The sequence below is a fragment of the Crocuta crocuta genome, unplaced genomic scaffold (assembly GCF_008692635.1).
Source record: "Crocuta crocuta isolate KB4526 unplaced genomic scaffold, BGI_CrCroc_1.0 scaffold48, whole genome shotgun sequence".
Lineage (NCBI taxonomy): Eukaryota > Metazoa > Chordata > Mammalia > Carnivora > Hyaenidae > Crocuta > Crocuta crocuta.
This window is the reverse complement of record NW_027533089.1, coordinates 9,437,808-9,454,701: the sequence shown is the minus strand read 5'-3', so window position 1 is coordinate 9,454,701 and position 16,894 is coordinate 9,437,808. Positions and strand designations below refer to the sequence as shown.

The window sequence follows — 16,894 nt, the reverse complement described above, 5'->3', positions numbered from 1 at the left end:
AAAAAACCGCAATCTAGTTTTCAAACATTTTTATCATTCAGAAGATCCCTATACCACACTCACCCCTAGGGAACCACTAATGTATTTTCTGCCTCTAGAGATTTATCTTTTCTGGATATTTCATGTAAATGAAATACAATATATGGTGTTTTGCATTCTAAAAAGTTTTGAGGATCATTCATTGTGATATGTATCAGTACTCCATATCTTTTTATTGTTGAATATTATTCAGTTGTATGGCTATTGCACATCTTATTTAACCGTTCACCAGTAAAGTAGATAGACATTTGGGTTGCTTCCATGTTTGGACTGTTACGAACAATACTGCTACGAATATTTGCATACAAGTCTCTGTGGACATATTTTCTTTTTTTTTTTTTAATTTTTTTTTTTTTAATTTTTTTTTTATTTCTAGGGGAGAGAGAGAGAGAGAGACAGTGTGAGCAGGGGAGGGTCAGAGAGAGAGGGAGTCACAGATTGAAACAGGCTCCAGGCTCTGAGCTGGCAGTCAGCACAGAGCCCGACGCGGGGCTCGAACCCACGAACCGCGAGATCATGACCTAAGCGAAAGTCGGATGCTTAACCGACTAAGCCACCCAGGCGCCCCTCTGTGGACATACTTTCATTTCTCATGAGTAGATATGTAGGAATGGAATTGCTGGGTCATATGGTAAAGTTATACTGAACTGTTTTCCAAAGTTGCTGTACCATTTTACATTCATACCGGGAATGTACGAGGGTTCCTGTTTTTCTACAACCTAGCCAACATTTGTTATTGTCTGTCTTTTAGATTGTAGCCATCTTAGTGAGTGTGAAGTGGTATCACATTGTGGGTTTTTAAAAAAAGTTTTTTTTAACGTTTATTTATTTTTGAGAGACACAGACAGAGAGTGAGTGGGGGGTGGGATGGGGCAGAGAGAGAGGGAGACACAGAATCCGAAGCAGGCTTCACACGAAGCAGGCTCCAGCGCAGAGCCTGACATGGGGCTTGAGCCCATGAACCACAAGACCATGACCTGAGCTGAAGTCGGCTGCTTAACTGACTGAGCCACCCAGGTGCCCCACATTGTGGTTTTAATTTACATTGTTCTAATGACTAATAATGTGGAGCAACTTTTCATGTACTTATTAAAATGTTTTTATGATAGCAGATGGCCCTCATTTCTTTCAGTTACGTATATGACCATATGTAAAAGTGAGATTAGAAACAAGGTAAGTATAACTATGTCAGAAATCTGACCCTCTGAGGAGGGTCAGAGAGAAGGAGAGATGGAATCCCCAACAGGCTCCGCGCCATCAGCTCAGAGCTTGATGCGGTGCTTAAACTCACGAATGGTTGGATCCCAGCCAAGATCAGGAATCAGACTCCTAACCAACTGTGCCACCTAGGATGCCCCGGTTTCAAATATATTTGAATGGGTGGTAGACTTACCAATTTTATTTTATTTATTTGTTTTTTTGCTTACCTATTTTATTTTATTTTTAAAAGTATAGCTAAAGTATTTTGGGAAATGCTATATGTGCTTGTATTGTTTTTCACATACTGTATTGTGTGATATCTCCATAATGATTTATGTAATGCAGGTTTATTTTAACTATTGTGATTCTCCTGTTATCTCAGTATTTCATAATGTATTTATATATTTATCCTATTGACGAACATTAGGTTGTTTCTGTTAAATTCACACAATTTTTCAAAATTGGAATTCTGAATAAAACAATTGCATCATAAATATTATAACTGTATATATGTCTCTTTTTAAATTTGCAGTTGAGAAAGGAAACATTTGGCTTTAAATCATCTCTTTCTAAGCACCAGATGAGTAATTTGTCAAACAAGGAAGATAATTACATTCACTGCTGTGAGGCAAATAAAATGCTGATTTCAGAATTGAGGTATGGTTTTCAGATGCTGAAGCTGTAGCAAATACAAGGTTTATTTTTTAATTGGTAATTAAATTAAAATCCTTAATTGAGAAGATGAAAAATATACAGAAAAGTTCAGCGAGTATTATAACAAACGTCTGTGATTACACAACTAAGAATTCATTCTTAATATTCTGTGATATTGTTTTCAAATGTGTTTAAGTAAAACATAGACCATTACAGGGTGGATAATACCTCATTGATCATTCTCACTAGTCTCAATTCTCCTCTTAAGTATCCACCATCATAAATTCGGTACGTATTCTTCAGTCCATTTTGTATATGTTTACATTCACACATACATGCAAAATATATATGCTTATGATGTTTGTAATTTTGCTTCTTTACTCCGCATTATTTTTTAAATTCATACATGATGAGGTAGGTAGGTAGAGTGACAGATCAATGGGTGGATTAATGTAGGTAGTTTTAATAGCTGTATAGGAGTCTGTCCTAGAAGTGTGTCACCACTTATTGATAGTACCTTGTTTGTAGTTTTCTTATGTTACAAACAGTGCTGCAAAGTACATACCTTTATTTGTTTCCTTATACAATATGCTAGAGTTTCTCTAGTGTATATTCCTAAAAGTGAAATTGCTAGGTCATAGCTAGGTCATTTTTACTTTTACTAGGTACTATCAAGTTTTTAAAGTAGCTGCACCTGTTTACATTCCCATCCGTGGTATGTAAGAATTCCTACATCCTGCCCAATAGTTAACTAATATCAGAGTTAAAATTTTTGCCAACTTGAAAGGTAAAAATTGTATGAGATATTTATATAGGTCTTTCTAATAGTTTTTGGTGTATTTTATTTTATTCCAGGATTAAACTTGCAATAAAGGAGGCAGAAATTCAGAAGCTTCAGGCAAACCTGGCCGCAAATCAATTATCTCAGAATCTTATTGCTTATAATAACAAACAAGAAAGTGGCAAATTAAATAGTGTAGAGATGGAACCGGTAAAACTAGGAAGTAGTCAGTTAGGTGAGTATATTAAATTGAATTCTTTAATTCAAAGTTGTTTATGATAGTTTTTTAGAGGAATGGATTGTCAGATGTGTAGTTGGTATCATCAGTAATCTGTTATTACTAGTTACGAGTTGGTGAGACAGCAAGAATTTCAAAATTGTTGAACTTTGCATTATTCTTTAAAAGTGATAAAGCCACCCCTGGGTGGCTCAGTCAGGTAAGCATCCAACTCTTCGTTTTGGCTCAGGCCATGATTTCATGATTTGTGAGTTTAAGCCCTATGTCAGGCTGTCTGCTGAAAGTGCAGAGTCTGCTTGAGATTCTCTGTCTCCCTCTCTCTGTACTCCTCCCTCTCTCCCTCTGTCTCAAAAATAAGATTTAAAAACATCAAAAAATGTACTTTACCGAAGTAAAATTTACTTACAGTAAGACACAACCATTTAAAATAACAAAGTTTGGTATGTTTTGTTAAATGTATATTTTTTCATGTCTATACCCTTGTAACTATCACCACAAGTAAAATATCAAACATTTTCATCAGAAGATATACAAATGGCCAACAGACACATGAAAAAAATGTTCAACATCACTGATCATCAGGGAAATGCAAATCAAACCCTCAGTAAGACATCACCTCACCCCTGTCAGAGTGGCTAAAATCTAAAACACAAGGAATAACAAGTTTTGTTGAAGATGTAGAGAAAAAGCAACACTTGTCCACTGTTGGTGGGAATGCAAACTGGTGTAGCCACTGTGGAAAACAGTATGAAGGTTCCTTAAAAACAGAACCAAGAACATACTATATACACTGTATGTTAGCTAACTGGCAATAAATTATAGTAAAAAAAAATTAAAAATAGAAATACTGTATAATCCAGTAATTTCACTACTGGGTATTTACCCAAAGAAAACAAAAACATTAATTCAGAAAGGTATATGCATTTCTATGTTTATTGTGGCATTATTTATGATAGCCAAGATATGGAAGCAACCCAAGTGTCCACTGATAGATGAATGGGTACAGAAGATGTGGTGTGTATATATGGGTTGTGGAATACACACTGGAATATTCCGCCATAAAAAGGAATGAGATCCTGCCTTTTGCAACAGCATAGCTGGAGCTGGAGGTTATTATGCTAAGTGAAATAAGTCAGACAGAGAAAGACAAATACCATATGATTTTATTCATATGTGGAATTTAAGAATGAACAAACCAAATGAACAGAGAAAAACAGACCCAAAAAATGCTCTTAACTATGGAAAACAAATTGGTAGCTGCCAGAGGGGAGGTGACTAGGGGGAAAGAGTGAAATAGATAAAAGGGTATTAAGAGTGCACTTATCATGGGACACCTGGGTGACTGAATTGCTTAAGCGTCAGAATTCGGCTTTAGGTCATGATCTCGGGGTTCGTGGGTTGGAGCCCTGCGTCAGTCTCTGTGCTGACAGCTCGGAGCCTGGAGCCTGCTTCGGATTCTGTGTCTCCCTCTCTCTCTGCCCCTATCTCTCGTGCTTTGTCTGTCTCTATCTCTCAAAAATAAATAAATGTAAAAAAGAGAAAAGAGTGCACTTATCATGATGAACACTGAGTAATGTTGAATTAGTGTTTGTACACCTGAAGCTAACGTAACATGCTATGTTACTCATACAAACAAAAAAACCCAAAATAACCACATTTTCCTCAGGATCCTTGTACTCCTTAATTTTCTTTGGGTTTAATTCTGTCTTTAACTTTTTTTTAAAGTGAAAGCTTATATGATTGATTTTAAACCTTTTCTAATAATAAGTATTTAAGGGTATAAAATACTTCTCTTTAGGTAATGCTGTATCTGCATCCCACTTATATTTATGTGTTGTATTTTCATTTTATTCACTTCAAAATATCTTATAATATCTCTTGTGTGTGTTTATTTCCAAATATTCAGAATTTTCCAAATGTCTTTTTGTTGTTAGTAGTGGACATTAAGTTGTTTCTATTAAACAACTTCATTCATGAATTAACCTGATTTCAGTTTTTAAAAGTGTTTTGAGATTTAGTTTATTAGCTAGCATATGGATGGACTATCTTGATGCATGTTTTAAATGCAATTGAAAAAATTGTGTATTCTGGGGATTATTGGATAGAGTGAATGTCAGTCATCTTAAACTTATTTATTAAAAAAAATTTTTTAATGTTTATTTGTGAGAGAGAGAGTGCGAGTTGGGGAGGGGCAGAGAGAGAGGGAGACACAATCCAAAGCAAGCTCCAGGCTCCATGCTGTCAGCACACAGCCTGATGCGGGGCTTGAAACCACAAACTGTGAGATCATGACCTGAGCTGAAGTCTGACGCTTAACCAAATGAGCCACCCAGGCACCCCTTAAACGTATTTATAGTAGCTTGAGTCTTCTTTCCCCCTACTGATTGATTTTCTCCATACTTGTTCTATCAATTACTGAGGAAAAAGTCTTGAAATCTTCAGATATGTATGTGAGTTTGTTAATTTATCCTTTTAGTTCCGTGAGTCTGAACTCTGCTTTGTCTAAAATTAATATAGTTACTCCAGCTGGGGTACCTGGGCGGATCAGTCAGTTAAGCATCTGAGTTCAGCTCAGGTCACGATCTCAAGGTCCATGCCTTGCTCTGCTCTGCTCTGGCTCTATGCTAACAGCACAGAGCCTGGAGCCAACTTTGAGCTCTGTGTCTCCCTCTCTCTGTCTCTCCTCTGTTCCTGCTTGCATTCTGTCTCCCTCTCTCTCTCTCTCTCAAAAATGAATAAACATTTTTTTAAGATACGTTATTATAGTTACTCCAGCTAATTTTTTTATTGATATATAATTGACATATAACATCGTATTCGTTTTAGGTATATGACATAATAATATGATATTTGTGTATATTTTGAAATGATAACCACAGTTAAGTCTATTTAAATGTCCATCACAGATAAGTAACAAATTTTGAGGAGGTATGAGAGTTTTTAAGATCTACTCTCTCAATAATTTTCAAATGTACAATATACTATTATTAACTATAGTCACCATGCTTTACAGTATATCTATACCCTGGAGTTGTTTATCTTATAACTGAAAGTTTGTCCCTTTTGACCACATTTACCCATTTTTCCTACCACTAACCCCTACCTCTGGCAAACACAACTCTGTTCTCTATGAGTTTGGCTTTTTGTTTTTTGGGTTTTTTTTTAGATTTCCCTTATAAGTGAGATCATAAAGTATTTGTCTTTCTCTGCCTGGCTTATCATTTAACCTAATGTCTTCAAGTTTCATTTATGTTGTCACAAGTAAAAAGATGTCCTTTTTATGGCTAAATAGTATTTCAGTGTGTGTGTGTGTGTGTGTGTGTGTGTGTGTGTGTGTGTACTACATTCTGTTTATCCATGCATCCATCCGCAGATGCTTCGATTACTTCTATGGCTATTGTACATAATGCTGCAATGAACATAGGAGTGCAGATACTGATTTCTTTTCATCCAGGTAAATATTCAGAAGTGGAATTACTGCATCATGTGGTAATTCTCTTTTTAATTTTTTAAAGGAAATTTCATGCTGTTTTCCATAGTGGCTGAATCAGTTTACATGCTCAGCAACAGGGCACAAGGGTTTCCTTTTCTCCACATTGTCAACCTACATTTATTTCTCATCTTTTTGATGATAGCCATTTTGTAGGTGTGAAGTGATACCTCATTGTGATTTTGATTTGCATTTCTTTGATGATTGGCAGGATTGAACATCTTTTCATGTGTCTGTTGGCCATTTCATGTCTTATTTGAAAAAATGTCTTATTTAGATCTTCTGCCCATTTTTTAATTGGGTTGTTTGGGTTTTTTGCTATTTTGTTATATGAGTGTTTATGTATTTTGTGTATATATATATATATATATATATATATATTTACTTTAATGTTTACTTTTGAGAGAGACAGAGAGAGAGGGAGACAAAATCTGAAGCAGGCTCCAGGCTCTGAGCTGTCAGCACAGAGCCCGACACAGGGCTCGAACTCCTGAACCGTGAGATCATGACGTGGACTGAAGTCGACCGCTTATCCAATCTGAGCCACCCAAGCACCTCTGTATTTTGGATATTACTCCCTTGTCAGATACAAATGTACAAATATTTTCTCCCATTCTGTAGATTGTCTTTTCATTTTGTTGATGGTTTCTTTTTTTTTTTTTAAGTTTTTTATTTATTTCTGAGACAGAGAGAGAGAGAGGCAGCATGGGCAGGGGAGGGGCAGACAGAGAGGGAGACACAGGATCCGAAGCAGGCTCCAGGCTCTAAGCTGTCAACACAGAGCCCATGCGGGGCTTGAGCCCACAAACCATGAGATCATGACCTGAGCTGAAGTCGGACGCTCAACCGACTGAGCCACTCAGATGCCCTGTTGATGGTTTCTTTTGCTGTAAAGAGGTTTTTAGTTTGATATAGTCCCACCTGTTTATTTTTACTTTTTGCTTTTGTTTTTGGTGTTAAATCCAATAAATATTATTACCAGGACTGATATCTAACAGCTTTTTAGGTTTTTCTTCCAGAAGTTTTATGTTTTGGGTTTAATATTCAAGTCTTTAAGCCATTTTAAGTTGATTTTTGTCTACTTAAGATAGCGGTCTAGTTTCATTCTTTTGCATATGGCTGTTCAGTTTCCCCAACACTGTTGACTAAAAAGAGAATCCTTTCCCTATTGTATGTTTTTGACTCCATTGTAAATTAATTTACCCTATATACAAAGGTTTATTTTTGTACTCTCTGTGCTGCTTTGTTCTGTATGTCTGGGTTTTTCTTTAATGTTTACTTATTTTGAGAAATAGAGAATGAGCAGGGGAGGGGCAGAGAGAGAGGGAAAGAGAGAATCCAAAGCAGGCTCCATGCTGTCAGTGCAGAGCCCAATACAGGGCTCAATCCCATGAACTGAGAGATGATGACCTGACCTGAAATCAAGAGTTAGACAACTGACTGAGCCACCCAGGCACCCCTATGTATCTGTTTTTAATGCCAATATTATACTGTTTTTATTACTATGTTTTTATAATAAAGTTTGAAATTAGGAAGTATGATGTCTTCAGCTTTGTTTTACTTTCTCAAGGTTACTTTAGCTATTTGGGGTATTTTATGATTCCATACAGATTTTAGGATTGTCTTTTGTTCCATTAAAAAAATGCCATTGATTGGTAGAGGTTGAATTAAATCTGTAGATTCAGGTAGTATGGACATTTTCACAGTATTAATTTTTCCAGTCCATGAACACAAACTATTAATTTGTGTCTTCAGTTTCTTTCATCATTGTCTTATAGTGTTGGGTGTACAAATCTTTCCTCTCCTTAAATTTATTCTTAGGTATTTTATTCTTTTGGGGTCAGTTGTAAATGGGATTGTTTTCTTTCTGATCATCACTCCATCTGTGTTTGATTAGGGTTTGCCTAGTATAACTTTTTTCATCCTTTTAATCTGTATTTTTATAGAGTGAGTTTCTGATATAAAGCATATAATTGGTTTTTGCTTTTATAATCTAACATTTTTTGCTCTTTCATTGGAATAGTTAGACACATTTAATTCAACTATTGATCTTTTTTGGGCTTAAGTTTATCATCTTGGTATTTGTTTCCTATTTATTCTAATGGCCTTTATTCATCTTTCCTGCCGCCTTTTAGATCAATTATATTTTGGTATTCCATTTTTTAAAAATCTCCACTATTGATTAGTTAACTATACTTCTTTACTTTTTTAGTGGTTACCCTATTGGTTAACATATGTATTGTCAAATATGATTGGCTCCTGCAGGAGGAATGACAGCAGAGAGAATTAGAAATCTAAGTGATTAGAATAGGAAAGGGAGTGATGGCCTTATTAGCAGAGTGAATGCTGATTATTAGAGATGTTGATAAATACGTCATAAGTTCTCTTACATCAAAGAGTATAGAGCTAATGATAGCCTAGAAAGTGAAATATTAGGGATATGGAGAATTGATAGGAAATGGCTACTTGTGCAACCGTTGAAGAAGGCATAGTGCATCTCCACTTATTTCCATACCTCTGTGTGTTCTCATGCAGTCACATACATGATGCCTCGTTAAAGCTCCTGAAAGCTAAGTTACTTTCAGGTGGGAGTTGGTTTATATGTTTATAGTGGAGAAAGGATGCATTCAAACAAGTACCTTTGATAACCCTCAGTAGTTTTTAAAAAGGCATCACTGAAATCTCATGAGTTAGTTTAGAGTAGAAAGATTTCCCAGTTTTCAGCCTTTGAACTGCAGCTATATACAATAAATAAAAATATGTTTAATGATGTCAAGTTATCTAGAGAAATTTTGTGGTTAACTTCAGTTTAAGGATGCAATGATTTTTTAACAATGATTTTTTTTACAGTGTTTTCTATCCAAAATATGGCAATTTTTTTATAGGTGGGGAAGGGCTCTTTTTAGTATGAAGGAATAATCTAGAAAAGAGTGCGATTCAGAAGTTATTCCTACTTTGTTATGTACTTAATAATAGAAAGTATGTTTTCTTGCCATGTTCCTTCATTATCTTTTCCTTAAAGTAAGTCTCGTTCTCCATTCCCTTTAGTATTCTTTAGATGAGAAATTAAACTATTTATGACTAAATCTTTCAACACTGAAATAGGTTTTTATTCTTTAAGTTTTGTACAGAGGAATTCTCCTTTTATGTTTGTTAGGAGAAAGAATAAAAGATCAAAACCAACATTCTGTGAACAAGCAATATGAAAGAGAAAGGCAAAAACTTGCTTCTGGAATAGAAGAACTACGTACTAAGTTGATGCAAATAGAAGCTGAGAATTCTGATTTGAAGGTTAACATGGCGCACCGAACTAGTCAGTTTCAGCTGATACAAGAGGAGCTGCTGGAGAAAGCTTCAAACTCTAGCAAACTTGAAAGTGAAGTAAGCTTGAATTAGCTGTTTATATGTACTAACTTTGGAGACGTGAAAAGGTAGAGTTTTATAAAAGTTGTATGTGTAAATCTAGATTTATACATTAAAAAAATTAATGGTACCACATTAGTTATAAATTCTTTTAAAATTGTATTTGGAAATCTTCTGTTAAAAGTAAGAAATTACTCTTTAGTGGCTAACAGGTCTCAAATATGGTGGAACTTATTTTTTATTGCAGTCTGTTATTTCTTCCAAGTATAAGTTAATATGGCTAGGGGCACCTGGGTGACTCAGTTGGTTAAGTGTCCAACTTCAGCTTAGGTCATGATCTTGTTGTGGTTTGTGAATTCGAGCCCCACGTGAGGCTCTATGTTGACAACTCAGAGCCTGGAGCTGTTTCTGTCTCCCTCTCTCTCTCTCTGCCTCTCCCCTGCTGTGTTTGCTCACACACTCTCTCTCTCTCTCTCTCTCTTTCAAAAAAAGANTTTTTTATTGCAGTCTGTTATTTCTTCCAAGTATAAGTTAATATGGCTAGGGGCACCTGGGTGACTCAGTTGGTTAAGTGTCCAACTTCAGCTTAGGTCATGATCTTGTTGTGGTTTGTGAATTCGAGCCCCACGTGAGGCTCTATGTTGACAACTCAGAGCCTGGAGCTGTTTCTGTCTCCCTCTCTCTCTCTCTCTGCCTCTCCCCTGCTGTGTTTGCTCACACTCTCTCTCTCTCTCTCTCTTTCAAAAAAAGAAAAAAAAACCCCACATTTACATTAGTATGACTAAAACACATTTACAAGTAAAGAACTTGGATTATGTTATTGGAAGAAAAGGAGTGATAATAGAGGATTCTGATTGTTAGCAAACAGCAGAGCCTCCTGCTTTACATGTAGATTTCTGGGTACTATTCTAGTGATTCTGATTCAGTAGATTTAGTCCATGTAAAACTAAATTATAGCCATCAGCTTCCTTAGAAAATATCCTAGTACTGAAATTAATAACTTTTTAAATTATAAAATTGTTGTTGAAAGTACCGAAAAGGACAAAGAAGAAAATAAGTCTTTAATAATTTTACCACCAGAAATAGCTACTATTAACATTGTTTATACTAATTTCAGTCTTTAAAGCTACTTTTAAGAAATGGGTTAGGATGTAATTCTCTTTGGACATAGAACTCAGAATTAAATTACTTATGTATTATATAGATGGAACAGTCCCTGGTCTTCCCTTCACTAATCTTTCTTCCAAATTACTTTTAAAAGTAATTTTTTAAAATAATTTATTTCTCTGTGTTTTCAGATGACAAAGAAATGTTCTCAACTTTTAACTCTAGAGAAACAGCTGGAAGAAAAAATAGTTGCTTATTCCTCTATTGCGGCAAAAAATGCAGAACTAGAACAGGAGCTTATGGTAAATATTACTGTGTAGTTACAAATTCACTGTGACTTTAATGCACTTGATTTGTGACAATATGTTTGTTTTGTTATCATTGTTATACAGTATACCAAATAGAAAAGGATAAATTCTACTAAATTTTCTGATTATTTGTTTTTTTCTGTATTTTTAAGTTAATAGGCTTATATATTGCAAATTGTTATCTGCAATTATTTTTATTCTAGTAGAATTGGAGGAAATAGTGAACTTCTTTGATATGCTTTTCAGTATTTAAAAATAGTTGAATTTTTTCATTTTGATAGTTTTTTAAAATAACCTATTGTCTTATGTATATGTTTAAATATTTTTGACCTTTGATATTAACTATTGTGATTCTTCAAAAAATAGAGTATGACAGATTTAATGCTTTACTTATGTACTTTTATGTAAAACTAGTTCTCATTATATTATTTTAAACTTTTTATATTTCTAGGAAAAGAATGAAAAGATAAGAAGTCTAGAAACCAATATCAATACAGAACATGAGAAAATTTGTTTAGCTTTTGAAAAGGCCAAGAAAATTCATCTTGAACAGCATAAAGAAATGGAAAAGCAGATTGAAAGAGTAAGATAGTATGTTTATTCGTATAGGTATAATGTATATTTAGAATATGAATGCTGAAAAGAACTTTAACATTACTAGCTCAACTTTATTTTTTTTAATAGATGAAGAAACAGAGACCTAGAAAAGTAAGTGGCAGGTAGTATAATTAGCATCCCATTACTTCTGGATCATTTTACAATGCTTTCTTATATAGTACTCTTGCCATTTCAGTTTTAATAATTATTTTTTGACATGATTAAAGTAAGAGTGATTTTGTAGATTCTGGTCCAGTAGAGATATCAATAGCTTGAAGACTGGTTGAGAGTCGAAGTGCTCTTACCTTTGAGTTGAGAGTAAAGAGTAAGAAAAAGGTAAAGAAGAAGCTGTGGGGCCAAACCATAAGACTAAGTAAAAAATACAGTATTTGGATGGACTTAATAGTAGAATGGAACTAATAAGAGAAAAAAACATGAGCTTGAAATAAGAGCAATAGACATTGCTCAGGCTGAGAAACAGAGAGGAAAAAAAATTTGGAAAAAAAAAAAAAAAGAACAGAGCCTAAGGGACCTGTGCAGTAATATCAGAACTGAAACTCTGTACCCATTAAACAGTAACTCCCATTCCCCCCTCCCACCACTCCCTAGCTACCATCATTCTATTTTCTTCTGTCCCTATGATTTTGACTACCCTAAGTACCTCATATAAGTGGAATCATACAGTATTTGTCTTTTTGTGACTGGCTTAATTCGCTTAGCATAATGTCCTTGAGGTTTATCCATATAGTGGCATATTGCAGAATTTGTTTCCTTTATAAGAATGAATGATTTTCTATTGTATGTATATACCACATTTTGCTTATCCATTTATTATCAATGGACACTGACTGGTATGGTAAGAACTTCTAGTACTGTGCTGAATATAAATGAGAGGGGGTAGGGGTGTCTGGGTGGCTCAGTCGGTTAAGCGTCTGACTTCAGCTTAGGTCATGATCTTGTGGTTTGTGAGTTCGAGCCCCTCGTCAGGCTCTGTGCTGACAGCTCGGAGCCTGGAGCCTGCTTCAGATTCTGTGTCTCCCCTTTCTTTGCCCCTTCCATGCTCATGCTCTATCTCTGTCTCTCAATAATAAATAAATATTTAAAAAAAAAAAAAAGGAAGTGAGAGGAGGCATCCTTATTTTCTTCCTGATCTTAGAGGATAAGCTTTCAGTCTTTCACCATTTGAGTAGGATGTTAGCTGTGAGTTTCCTTTTCTTTTTTTTTTTTTTTAATGTTTTACTTATTTCTGAGAGAGAGAGAGAAAGGCAGCATGAGCAGGGGAGGGTCAGAGATAGAGGGAGACACAGAATCCGAAACAGGCTCCAGGGTCTGAGCTAGCTGTCAGGACAGAGCCCGACATAGGGCTCAAACCCACGAACCATGAGATCATGACCTGAGCCGAAGTCGGACGCTTAACCGACTGAGCCACCCTGGTGCCCTTTTTTTTCCCTTTAATGTTTTTAACGTTTATTTATTTTTGAAAGTGGGAGAGAGTGAGAGTGCGCAAGAGTGGGGGAGGGGCAAATAGAGAGATGGGGACACAGAATCTGAACCATCCAGGCTCTGTACTGTCACCACAGAGCTGTCCGCTCATGACCTGAGCTAAAGTCACATTACCGACTGAGTCACCCAGGCACCCCGCTGTGGGTATTTCATATATGACTTATATTATATTAAGGTAGCTTTCTTTTATTCCTAGCTTGTTGAGTGTTTTTATCATGGAAGGGTGTTGAGTTTTGTCAACTTTTTTTCTTCATCAATTGAGATGATCATGTGTGTTTTTTTCCTTCATTGTTTTGATACGGTATATAACATTGATTTTTTTTTTAATGTTCTGAGAGAGAGAGAGCAATGGGTGAGGCAGGGGCAGAGAGAGAGAGGGAATCCTGAGCAGCCTCCATGCCGTCAGCACAGAGCCTGACATGGAGCTTGATCTTAAGAACGTGAGCCAAAAATTCAGTTGGACGCCCAACTGATTAAGCCACCCAGGTGCCCCTGATTTTCATATGTTGAACCACCCCTGCATTCCAGGAATAAATCCCACTTGATTATAGTGTATAATCCTTTTACTATGCTGCTGAATTTGGATTATTAGTATTATATTGATTTTGGCATTATAAGGGATATTGGTCTGTAGTTTTCCTTTAGTGCCTTTATCTGGTTTTGGTATCAGGTTAAAACTGGTCTCAGAATTAGTTAAGAAGTGTTCTCTCTTCCTTAATTTTTTTGGAAAAGTTTGAGAAAGATTGATAGTCTTTAAATGTTCACTGGTGAATTATCAGATTCAGGGCTTTTCTTTGTTGGTAGATTTTTGATTACTGATTGAACCTCTTTACCAGGTATAGATCAGTCAGATTATCTGTTTTTGAATGATGCAGTCTTTGTAGGTTTTGTATTTCTAGGAATTTGTCCATTTCCTCTAGATTATTCAACTTGTGGGCATACAATTATTCATAATAACCTTTTACGATGTTTTTCTTTCAGTATAATTGGCAGTAACATCCCCACGTTCATTTCTGATTTTGGTAATTTGAAGTCTCTGTTTTTTAATCTACTCAGCTAAAGATTTGTCAATTTTGTTTATTTTTCCCAAGACCAACTTTTCGTTTCATTGATATTCTTTATTGTTTTTCTGTTCTCCATTTTGTTGATCTTTACTGTAATCTTTATTATTTGCTTCCCTCAAGTAGCTTTGGGTTTAATTTGTTCTTTTTCTAGTTCCTTATGTTTTGAAGTTAAGTTATTGAGATCTTTTTTTGTTTTTTAATGTAAGCATTTATAGCTATAAATCTACCCATTAGCACACTTTTGCTGGGTCTCTTTAGTTTTGATAAGTTGTGTTTTTGTTTTCATTTGTCTCCTAAGTGTCTTCCAATTTCTTTTGTGAATTCTTTGATTCATTCATTGTTTAAAAATCTGTATAATTAATGCCACAGTTTTGTGAATTTTTAAATTTTCCTTTCATTATTCATTTCTAATTTCATCTGGTTGAGGTTGGAGACTATATTTTGCCCTTTTAAATTTGTTGAGACTTCAATTTGTGGCCTAACATGGTCTGTCCTGCAAAATGTCCCCTGCACACTTGCAGAGAATGTATGTTCTGGTTTTGGAAAGAGGTTTCTGTATATGTCTATTTAGATCTAGTTTATTGTGTTAAGTCCTCTGTTTCCTGACTTATATTCTGTCTGGTCTTCTGTCCATTATTGTGAGTGGGGTATTGAAATTTCTAACTGTTTTTGTAGAACTCTGTTTTTCCCTTCAATTCTCTCCGTTTTTGCCTCATATATTTTGATGGTCTGTCATTACCTGAGTAAATTTTATAATTGTTATATCTCACTACTGTTTTGAACCTTTTAGTAATATGTAATATATTTCTTTGTTTCTTATAACTTTTCTGATTTAATCAGTCTGTTTTATCTGATATTTGTGTAGGTACTCCTACTCTCTTTTACTGTTTGCATGGAATATCTTTTTCCTTCCTTTCACTTCTAACATGTTTGCGTCTTTGGATCTTAAGTGAGTCTCTGGTAGACAGCATATGCAATTGACCCATGAACAACATGAGTTTGATCTGCATGGGTCCACTTATTTGTGGATTTTTTATAGCAGGACTGTGAATGTATTTTTCTTCCTTATGATTTTGTTAATAACTTTTTTCTCTGGCTTTGTTATAAGAATATGGTACATGTAACACACAAAATATGTGTCAATCAACTGTTTATGTTATTGGTAAGGCTTTGATTAACAGTAAGCTATTAGTAGTTACGTTTTTGTGAAGTCAAAAGTTATACCCAGATTCTTTTTTTGAATTTTAAAGTTTATTTTTGAGACAGAGAGAGACAGAGTGCAAGCAGGAGAGGAACAGAGAGAAAGGGAGACACAAAATCCAGAGCAGGCTCCAGACTCTGGGCTGTCAGCACAGAGCCCAGTGCGGGACTCGAACTCAGAAGAAGCCATGAGATCATGACCTGAGCCAAAGTCAGACTCTACCAACTGAGCCACCTATCTGCACATAAGTTATACACAGATTTTTTACTGCAGAGGGGACTAGCCCTCCTAACTTTTGTATTGTTTAAGGGTGAACTGTAGTTGGATAATGTGTTTTTATCCATTCTGCCAGTCTCTGCCTTTTGAGTGGAGAGTTTAATCTATTTACATTTAAATTAAATGTTGATGGGGTGATTTACTTTTGTCATCATGTTATTTGTTTTCTATATTTTTTATAGCTTTTTTGTCCCTCCTTTCCTACATTGCTGTATTCTTTTGAATTTATTGATTTTTTTGTAGTGAAATGTTAAAATTCTTTTCTCATTTCCTTATAATGTGTCTTGGTGTTTCCTTTTGAGGTCATCTTACTTGGAGTTGAGATTTTTAGATGTTTATGTCCATATCTTTCATCAAATTTAGACACTTTCAGCCATTATTTCTTCAAGTATTCTTAATGTCCCTTTTTCTCTCTCTTCTCCCCCATGATCTGCATTTTGGTCTGCCTTATGGTGTCCAACTGGTACTTTAGGCTCTGTTTAGTTTTCTTCCATCTTTGTTTGTTCTCTTCCTCTAATTTGTTGATTATTTTCATTTGAGTGTTTTCAAAGTTCCTTGGTTTTTATATTTTGTAGTTAGCTTTGTACTACCATATTTTTTTTTATGTTTTATTTATTTCTGAGAGAGCAAGAGAGAGACAGCATGAGCAGGGGAGGGTCAGAGAGAGAGGGAGACACAGAATCTGAAACAGGCTCCAGGCTCTGAGCTAGCTGTCAGCACAGAGCCCGACGTGGGGCTCGAACCCACGAACCGTGAGATCATGACCTGAGCCGAAGTTGGACGCCCAACCAACTGAGCCACCCAGGTGCCCCTGCCATATTTTTATTATATATGTATGCATGTGTTTTATCTATACATATCACATAATTTTTGTACGTCATGTTATATGCACATATATGCATATACGCATATCAGTAATTTCCTATTTTATCTTCACGGAAGTCTTGAAAGTTTGATGACACCAATTATTGATGAAGTTGTGGGAATGAAAATCTTACATATTTCTCTTTTTTTTAATTTTTTAAATGTTTATTTTTGAGAGAGAGAGAGAGACAGAGTGTGAGCAAGAAGGG

At 35.3% G+C, this 16,894-nt stretch overlaps 1 protein-coding gene across 3 annotated transcripts in view; it reads left to right on the top strand.

The window, feature by feature from the left end:
- CCDC18 (coiled-coil domain containing 18) overlaps nucleotides 1–16,894 on the top strand; it is a 127,618-nt gene that overhangs the window by 27,787 nt on the left and 82,937 nt on the right. For all 3 annotated transcript variants that reach the window (XM_077746170.1, XM_077746168.1, XM_077746169.1), the window contains exons 8-12: nucleotides 1,772–1,896; nucleotides 2,749–2,909; nucleotides 9,560–9,783; nucleotides 11,064–11,174; nucleotides 11,632–11,763. In XM_077746170.1, coding sequence (XP_077602296.1) covers nucleotides 1,772–1,896; nucleotides 2,749–2,909; nucleotides 9,560–9,783; nucleotides 11,064–11,174; nucleotides 11,632–11,763 — 753 coding nt within the window. The remainder of the gene's footprint in view (nucleotides 1–1,771; nucleotides 1,897–2,748; nucleotides 2,910–9,559; nucleotides 9,784–11,063; nucleotides 11,175–11,631; nucleotides 11,764–16,894) is intronic.